This window comes from Amblyomma maculatum, chromosome 5, assembly GCF_055883805.1.
Source record: "Amblyomma maculatum isolate TAMU_Amacu chromosome 5, ASM5588380v1, whole genome shotgun sequence".
NCBI lineage: Eukaryota > Metazoa > Arthropoda > Arachnida > Ixodida > Ixodidae > Amblyomma > Amblyomma maculatum.
In genome coordinates this window covers 143,857,328-143,867,134 of record NC_139348.1, presented here as the reverse complement: position 1 = coordinate 143,867,134, position 9,807 = coordinate 143,857,328, and the positions used below count along the sequence as shown (strand labels likewise).

General features: G+C 47.8%; 1 protein-coding gene across 1 annotated transcript in view; it reads left to right on the top strand.

Annotated features, from left to right (window-relative positions):
• Positions 1-442: 442 nt before the first annotated feature.
• LOC146189836 (fatty acid synthase-like) overlaps positions 443-9,807 on the top strand; it is a 51,903-nt gene continuing 42,538 nt past the window's right edge. Inside the window, exon 1 of the mRNA XM_084605355.1 lies at positions 443-581. Coding sequence (XP_084461481.1) covers positions 443-581 — 139 coding nt within the window. The remainder of the gene's footprint in view (positions 582-9,807) is intronic.

Sequence of the window (9,807 nt, the reverse complement as noted above, 5' to 3'; positions counted from 1 at the left end):
ATAAGTGCCCATATAGCTTTCCATGCGTTTATTTTATAGCTGAGCAAAGTGAAAGCTCGATATTTTGTTGGTTCTGTTAAGGTATAATTCTCCTAGCATCCAGATGTGCGTTGAAAATAATCATGAGTAGGCACTAGGAAGAAATAGCTTTTTTTTTTTTTGTAGGGGGGGGGGGGGGGGCTGTGCATTAATGCCTCAAATTTATGAAAACTTTCAGCCTTTCAGATAGAGACGTGTACTGAGAGCAATTTTTGTTCTTGTTAAGCATTTCTAGATTTTTTAAATTTCTAGTGGCTGGACGGTATCTTGAAGAGCCACATTAAATTCCCGCTTTAATAATATATGCGGCTTAGCAGCGCATCATAATGTTATTGCAGATTGCGTTCGGTGCCTGTTAAGAATGCCGTAACATGGAGGTGTGTTGAGTAGTTTTCGGATTAAAATGGCTCGGACCAAAAAAGACATTGTGATCACCGGCTTCTCAGCCCGATTTTCCCAGGCGGATGACTTCGCCGAGTTCAAAAGAAAGCTGTACGCAGGGGAAGACTTCATCCCTGATGACTGCGCACGGTGGCCGAGAGGTGCGTATCCATATTTACCAGACTGTAGTTTAATATCTACATCTCGATTCATTTGGCCTGCATTTGGTAACAGGCTGGTATGGAGAGAACCCTGATTTGGGCTTTGGAGAAGAAATGATAGCACATGCATACAAAGACAGAGACGCAAAGAATTGTCGCAGGAATTGCGCTATGACACAAATCACAGGATAGCGCCTGTCCTACGTCGATTCTTTCCGTGTATGGTAGTGTGTGAACGATCTATAGTTTCATTTTCCAAACAGGTATGGAGTACGAACCACAAATTAATATGTTCCTTACAGGTACTTGGTGAAAAAGTAACCAGAGAAATACACAAAACTAACCTGGGTAATACATTAGGGCCGCCTTCAGTTGTCTGAAAGTAAGCGCAGACTTGGTATGAAAGCTAAACATTTCGACAGATTTGCCTGTCTGGTTGGGTTGATAACTAAATAAGACTTGAAATTTCTCCAACCAACACTTTTATTTTATAAAACCCGACGTTTCGGAGCCGGCTCGGCTCCTTCTTCAGGGGTGCATGACGCGGGGCTCTCTGTCCAATGTTTGGCTTATCCTGGTCCTGGCGCCCAGTGGGGCCAGGACCTCGTCAGGAGACTAATTACCTCCTTTTGTCCTGCCCCACGGGCAGTACCATGTATTGCTCACACAATCACTGAATAAATAAAAAAATATATATAGGACAGTAAATCGAAAGCATTACGTTTCGAGCTAAGAGCGTCTATGTAGACACCAGTGGAAGCGATTTTCTTTAGGGCGTTGAGGGCGCTGGGATGGCGTTGTCAGCGCCTGCACCAGCTTTGACAATGAGGACGTCCAACATAGAAAAAGTATCTCAAGCAGCTCTTGTAACACTCGCGCACGCCAAATGAAGCAGCTTGGTTCACAGGCTAGTTTTATTAGAGTATCAGCATAATAACGAATGCGCTAAACTAAAATTGGCTCCTTGCGTGACTATGCAGTGCAGTGAAAAGAGCTTGACGTCATGAAGTAGAAAGTACCGAGAGCAGTGCACTGCTTTGTGGGAAGTGCAGTTGACAAGATCTGATTTATCTATTCAGGACAGATGGGAGCATTGCACCGCTAGATCTCCACCCAGATGGGCTATGTTTCGCGGCAATGAGCTCATCGTGCTGTCACCAGTAAAACAAGGCGATAAAGCGATGCGAGTGTTAGGTGAACAACAAAGAGATGTCTAACGAGAAATAGCAATTCCTCTAAGTCCGTATTCGTGAAAATTCGGGTTTGGCGCTGTGAAAAAAATTCAAGGACATGGCTCTGGTTGGTTGTAATTATTTGGTAACATGAGCGCGACCTCTAAGTGGTAGTCGACTTGTTTGACTTCACAAGACCACGTAACATGGTCCATGTTTTAGGCACAAACCGACTAGCACTTCGGTTTTGAGATGGGAGGCTGATACCCGAATCAGACCGCCAGGGTCTTTTATTCCTGAGTTATACCCTAGTCAGACGGACACGCTAACCGCGGTTATGCTTAACTACGGTTAGCCGGAAGAACCGTGGCTACAGGAAACCGTCATCTCGCCGCTGCCACACGTGGATTAGGCCCACCGTTCGGTGGTTTGACAGCGATCACGTGGTTTCCAAATAGACAACCAAATTGCCATTAATTTCTTACGATAAACGACTTAATAACACTACACGGTAATCTTTTTATCCACAAGGTATATGCACGTTGTGCAGCTACACGTAAATGCTCTGCGCATTCACCTAAATCTGACGCCAACTGAGTGCAGTCTCGTAACATTGGGTGCAGTCAGCTTCGTAGCCAGATCGCCAGATAGCAGCCAAGCCAAACTTCCGCCAGCTTCCCCGCTGCAACCCACGCTGTCACTGTCACTGCCTGCCTTCAGTGTTTTGGCCTTAAGTTCGTGTTGTGCCCGTCGTACTGTGTCTCGTTTCCGTGTTTTTGTTATACATATTCGCGACCTGTGCAGCGTGTTTGTTTTCCGTGAGTGCCGCAAAGATGGCTGCGAGCGAACCGGTTGAACAAAATGGACATCGTGAATATCATGAATTCTGGTTCGCGTTCGTAGTGCAGCAAGTTGCGCTTCAACGCCAGAGTGCCCAACTTGCATCTCTCCAAGCTGAGATTGCGTGTGTGGAAGAGCGAATGTGTGCCGAGATGCAGTGCCGTCAGCTCGCTGCAGCTGTGGTACAACTGTGCCCACTTGAGAGGAGGTTATGGTCGTACCCGAGAGGAAATTCTTGGCATGAAACGACGGTGCCTCACCTTCCCGACAGCGAATTCAGGACACATTTTAGAGTGAATCGCAGCACGTTTCTTTACCTGTTAAGTACATGTGAGTGTATGAGACGGCAGGACACAAACATGAGGATGGCTGTACCTCTGCACAAAGGTGTTGCAATCGGCCTTTACCATCTTACCACCTCCGGTGAAGACAAGCGTCAGCAATGCTTTTGGTGCGGGGTGCTCCACAGGGAACGAGATTTTCTGGGAATTCTGCCATGTGGTTGTGCGGCTACTGGAACCGAAATTTGTGGGCTTCCCGACAACTCGCGACTTGGCCGAACACATGCGCCAGTTTGCCGCAGTGACTGGATTTCCTCAAGGCGTCGGCACCCTTGATGAATGCCACATCGAGGTGTGTCCACCTGAAGAGAACGCAGTAGATTACTATAATTACAAAGGCTGGTATAGTGCCATTCTTTTGGCAGTTGAAGATCACAAGTACAAATTGCTGTACTGCTGTGTCGGTGCACCAGGTAGGAATCACGATTCTGGTGTATTTCGAGCCTCCAGACTGCCGAAACTGTTGCAGAGTGAACTGTTCAGTAGAGAAGTGAAAATTCTGAATAGCGTGCCAGTTGGCCCTGTCCTGCTTGCTGATCAAGCGTTTCCTCTCCAGACACACATTATGAAGCCTTATTCTCAACCTGGAGGACAAGGATCTCCGACACAGTTATTTAACTTCCGCCTTTCATCTGCAAGGCGCGTTGTGGAAATTGAGTTTGGGAGATTGAAAGCACGTTGTCGTATGTTATTGAAGGGACTGGAATGCGACATACACAATGTGAACACTGCCATTCGTGCTGCCTGTGTACTTCACAATGTGTGTGAACAAATGTCAGATCGCTGTGATGTCGCTTGGCTCGATGCAGCTCAGTCTGAAGACCAGAGACGCACTCAGCCAGTGTGCACCAGCAGTCGGCATGATGCGCCTGGAATAGCAGTTCGAGATGCTTTAGCAGATCACATTTTTTCTAATTGAGAGCTGCCAACAGTGCTCTGTGTTGTGATACAAGACTGGATGTGATTCAGGAAACTGATACGCAGAACTCTCAGTGATGAATTGTTGCACAAAATGAGCATGTGACATGTACGCATACCAAAGAAATTTGCATTTATTGAGTATTGTTAACGAAAAATGCCTCCATGATTTCAACCATCCTACTTTGAATCCCATTCGATTCCTCCATGAGCCGAATAGCTTTTTTTCGCAGTTTCCTGCTTTTTTTAGCAGCGCTTTCAGCTTTTTCCGCTGCCTCTTTGTGTGCTATGAGTAGCTGCTGGACAGCTGATGAGGATGCCCTCTTTCTATTGCCAGCATTAGTAGTAGCTGGTCCTGCAACTGCAGGCTGTGTACTGGCTGGGCAGGCAATAACTGGCTCACAGTGAGCACTGTTGCTGAGTGCTGCACTGACATCAGCAGTGCGTTCACTGTTGTTGACCTCTTTTGCAGTGTTTTGTTGTTGACCTTCCGTAGTGGCAGCAGGTCCAGCACTATCTTGAAGGACGGCGCTGTCCGCTTCTGTCCATGACAGCAGCTCAGCACCTTCCGGCACCTCATCCACTACTGGCACCTGCACCAAACAAGTATATAGCAGAGAGCATTGTTACTCGGATGCATTTTTTGCTGTCATGCTATATTTACTTGACGCAAGGCAGTCATAACTGCTTTCGAGTGTCCAAATTGAGTTCACTATAAATCAAAGAAAATGTTCATACTACATGTGAGTGCACAAACTTGGAATATTATACAGCCTTCTTTAGTTCCAAACACATCGAATAAACTTGCTGAAATCTAGCGCCTGTATTCCTGTGATGGTTATGTTCAACATTGTGTACAGTGAACCCAGACACTGTCTTATTACTGGATACACTAAGGCAGATGTCATGGTTAGGCAACCACTTATGAGCAGTTCTTGTAATGCAGCACCACGTGTCGTCAGCCGACAGTATAGTAAAAGAAAAAAAATAAATTGTGGAAATAACAGATGGTCCAGCAGAGTAAAGGTATGGGGCAGACTTGGCGCCCCACTGAGAGCATTAGAGAGGGCGGCTGCACTCCCCCCCCCTTTCTCCCCCCCCCCCATGCGCATGCTTATGTCTATGCATATTAATATGAGTGAATCTGAGTTGCCCAGGGCAGATTTCAGGAGTTTTATATTTCATTGTTCATCTGTAATATCACAATTACGATGACCGAACAGTGAATATGGGTACTCTCATCACAACTTGCAATTGGAAACAGCATACACGATGCACTCTCTAAACAAAGTCAGCCATGCGGACAGTCGATGTGTGTGGTCATGATGACATAGTTGCTCACCTATTACAATGCTTGAAATAATGCTGCTATAGGACATGAATGAAAAGGGTTTTTCGTAGCCCTAGATAAATGATCTTTAAGCCTTTAATACACTACCACGACTACATATTGTTACGGTACGCACCTTGAACGGCTTTCTACGATACTGGCAGTCTTCCGCCGCGCCGGTCTTCAACTCAGCGCAAAAAAATGCAGCTTCGGCCGCCGCCAGATCAAAATCCTGGGACATTTGGTTGACGGAAATGGTGTGCAGCCCGACCCAGATAAAGTTCGTGCAGTCCGCGAGTTCCCTACACCACGTAATACAAGTGATGTGCGAAGTTTTCTCGGGCTCTGCTCCTACTTCCGTCGCTTCACTCGGAACTTTGCTGACCTAGCACGTCCCCTTACCTCCCTTTTGCAGAAAAACGTGAATTTCTCGTGGAGCCGTGAACAAGCTCAGGCCTTCACAACGCTCATTTCCGCGCTCACCGCTCCTCCTGTACTGGCGCACTTCGACCCGTCTGCGCCTACAGAACTGCGCACCGACGCTAGCGGACATGGTATTGGCGCCATCCTTGCCCAGTACCAGCACGGCCACTCTCGTGTGATTGCCTATGCCAGCCGCCTTCTATCTCAGTCCGAGCGCAATTATTTCACTACGGAGCGCGAATGCCTTGCACTTGTTTGGGCGTTGACCAAATTCCGCCCTTATTTGTTTGGGCGGCCCTTCAGCGTAGTGACGGACCATCATGCTTTGTGTTGGTTGTCATCACTTAAGGACCCTACTGGCCGCCTAGGTCGCTGGGCCTTGCGATTACAAGAATACACGTTTACTGTTGTGTACAAGTCAGGCCGCCTACATCAAGACGCAGACTGCTTGTCCCGCCACCCCGTTGACCCTCCTGAACTTCCTGACAATACTGCTGACGACTGCGTTTTGTCCATTTCGAACTTTCTCCACATTGGCGTCGAACAGAGTCGTAATCCTTCCCTGCGCCCCAGTATTGATCACCTGCGCAACGACAGCACCGATCCGCCCATCAGTATGTTTGTGCTGCTTAATAATACATTATACCGGCGCAATATGCGCCCAGATGGTGTAGACCTTTTGCTTGTTGTCCCGACACATCTACGCTCTGCTGTTCTTGCGCACCTCCATGATGCTCCTACAGCAGGGCACCTAGGAGTGTCCCGCACATACAACAATGTTCGACGGCGATTCTACTGGCCTGGCCTCTACCGCTCTGTTCGTCGCTACGTCGCCGCCTGTGAGCTGTGCCAGCGCAGGAAGACCCCGTCTCTTCACCCTAGTGGGCCCCTGCAACCACTCGCAGTTCCAACTGAGCCCTTTTCTCGAGTTGGTCTCGATCTGCTTGGGCCATTTCCCACATCCATTTCAGGGAACAAATGGATTGCCGTAGCGACCGATTACGCCACCCGGTATGCCATAACCAGAGCTATCCCCACCAGCTGTGCCTCCGACGTTGCAGACTTTCTTTTGCATGACGTCATCTTGCTTCATGGTGCTCCTCGTCAACTGCTCACCGATCGCGGTTGCTGCTTCCTTTCTAAAGTTGTTAATGACCTTCTGCGCTCATGCGCTACGCGCCACAACTTCACAACGGCCTACCATCCACAAACGAACGGTCTTACTGAGCGCCTTAATCGTACCCTGACCGATATGATGTCAATGTATGTTTCTGACCATCACCGTGACTGGGACATCTCTTTACCTTTCATAACATTCGCTTATAACTCCTCAACGGCATGATACCGCCGGATACTCTCCCTTTTATCTACTCTTCGGCCGCGACCCTCTACTTCCCTTCGACACCATACTGCCTCTTGACGATTCCTCCTGCAGTTACGCTTCTGATGCCACCCGTCATATTGCTCGAGACCGGCTTCGTGCGTCCCAGCGTTCTCAAAAGCACCGTTACGATCTCCAGCACCGTGACGCCTACTACCCTCCTGGCTCCCTCGTACTCCTCTGGCTCCCTGCTCGACGTGTAGGCATGTGCGAGAACCTTCTGCCCCGCTACGTGGGCCCTTACCAGGTCTTGCGGCAACTTACCGACGTGACGTACGAGATTATCCCTGTGAACCGCCACTCTCCTGCAAACCATCATCCAGAAGTCGTGCATGTCGCCCGTCTCAAACCTTATATCTCGCGCTCACCTGTGTAGTCTACGCACCGGGACTGTGCTTCTTCCGCGGGGGGGTATTGTTACGGTATGCAGTGAAAGAGACGATGACGAAGTGCTGGGCTAGTGGAGAAAGACGACGCTGCAGCTACGTCTGGTTCTCCTGTGAGTGTGTCCCTGACGGTGAACTGTTGCGGCTACGACGTACCATCGCCTCCTAATATCTCGACGTGCCTCGTAACAATATCTTTAAAGCTGCTATGCTAACAGGTGCCAGTTGTGGCTTTCAGTATAGGAGTTGCAGAGCTGCTCATGAAATAGGTGAATGGAAAGGCACGTCAAAAGAGCACCTTGGCACTCGAGAGCATGAAAAAGTTCTCCTTCGTTGTGCCATCTGCACTTTCTGGCTGCATTCAAGTGCTCAATGAAACAGCAATGTTTCACTTTGTTGCTGCACAGGCTTGATCACATTTGTCAGTGTGCTGTGTAGTATAGTAAGTCAATTCTTAACCCAGCTGCTTCATTCAGGGACAATGCATTTGTGTCAGTGCGGTTTGCATGATTTTGTAGCTGCATTGGGGCACAAGTTTTATCAGCTAAGATCCGTACCTGCCTTAGAGTATTACTTTACTTTCTCTGTGCTGCTCTAGCACTGCAGACAATGTGGTTGAAACTGTAAATGTTAATGTGACGAAAGTACATGTGACACGATGCACTCTGAGCATGTTCACCCTTCGATGCCCAAGCAAATGAGATGTCATGTTAACAAGCCAAAACTACTATGAAAAGGCTTAGCATTCAGAAAAAATAATGATCTCAAGATGCCCACATTAGTTTTCATTAAATTAATGGGGCACAATTAAATTTTACATTGAAAACTCACTGACAGTAATATGCAAACTATTTTTTTCAAGCTTTAGTCTATTTGTAATCTGCACTTATTACAGCGTGCACAATGATTCCTGTAAAGTGTAGTTTGAGGAAGTGTTATAAATCACAGCTTACCTCCACATTTTCTTCAGTTCTTCAATTAAGAGATCATCACTCATGGGAAGTGTTCCCAGAAATTTGTGGAGGTGCCAGTAGAATGGCCAGTCTTGCCTGCCCGAGCCAGTGGTAGAGCCGCAGCTCTTCAGCATCCTGGATGCAATAAAATAATTACCATTATTGCACACATGCAAGCAATTTACAAAGTGCAGAAATATCCGTTGAGATTTTAAATGCTGAATAAAATCAAGTCAGGGCTGTACACGCTAAGCGGTCATGTGGCACTTCAGCGATATTCTGAACAATCAAAAGATCAAAATCTAGGCATCGAAAATTGCACTTCCGTAATGAGGGTTTTTGTTTTGCAAATACGCGATGATTAGGATAAAGTGTGCGGCGTTCGTGATGCAAAAACAGTTTAAGAACATCAGAGCAGCAGGTGTCGAAGTTGGGGACGGGCACACGCATCTCCTTCTATTTCTCGCGCTCAACCGCAAGCAGTAAAACTAGGCACGACACATGGCTACATCCGCTAGGCAGCCCATCCGCTACGCAGCCTATCAGCCCCAGGCCCGCATTCGAAAGTAGCATAAGTAGATATTACAACTTCATTTACCGATACTTTTTGTGCAGGTTGTCTATTTTTTGGCGGACCTGCTTTGCGCTATAGGGCCCTTCGTCCATGGCTTGCAGGCCAGCGTTCAGGTCGGCAGCAATCGCCGCATAAATGCGTGCGTTTCTCGTACAGGCCCGCAAAGCGTGGAGCCTCTCCTCCAACAGTCGTATTAAAATCATCGTTGCTTCATGCGACCACAGAAGTCTCCTAGCTGCAGCCAGAGATGCCAGAGATGCAGGAGGCACAACGCACGTACCACTCAGAGACGCCGCCATCTTTACTCTGGTTCACGGTTTGAGCGATGAAACCGAGGTTGCCAAGCTCGGTTCGCGCCAACCGTAGTTAGCGGGCTAACCGCGTTCGGTTCCGCCGTGTGAACAACAGTAACCGCGGTTACCAATAACTACGGTTATCGTAACCGCGGTTAAGCATGCCCGTGTGACAAGGATATTAGACATGCTGCCCCAGGCACGCAGGCACGTTCCTTCGGGTTGATTAGAGCGTGGCTTATTATCGATGTCTGGGAGTATTTATTATAATATCCACACATCTTACGATGGTATGCTGGTGAGCCTGTGTTCAATATTAAAGGCAAAATTTAAAGAAGTCTGATTAATGGAGAAATTAGTAATTTCATGCTGCTACTACTAGAACCGCGATCCGCAAAGGGATGCGGGAAACGGAAGTCATTACGGAGGGAAGTGTCATTTCACGCCTCTAAAAGCCCTTGAGGGTCCTGCTCATTTTTACCCAATACTTTATACACCGGGATACATAAGTGAACCAGAAGATCAGATTCTGCAGATAAGTACCATTTCACGTCCTGTATACCGTTCCTGATGCCAAGCTGCCTAGGTGTTTCCTGGAGTTGTTTCGGCAGCTTA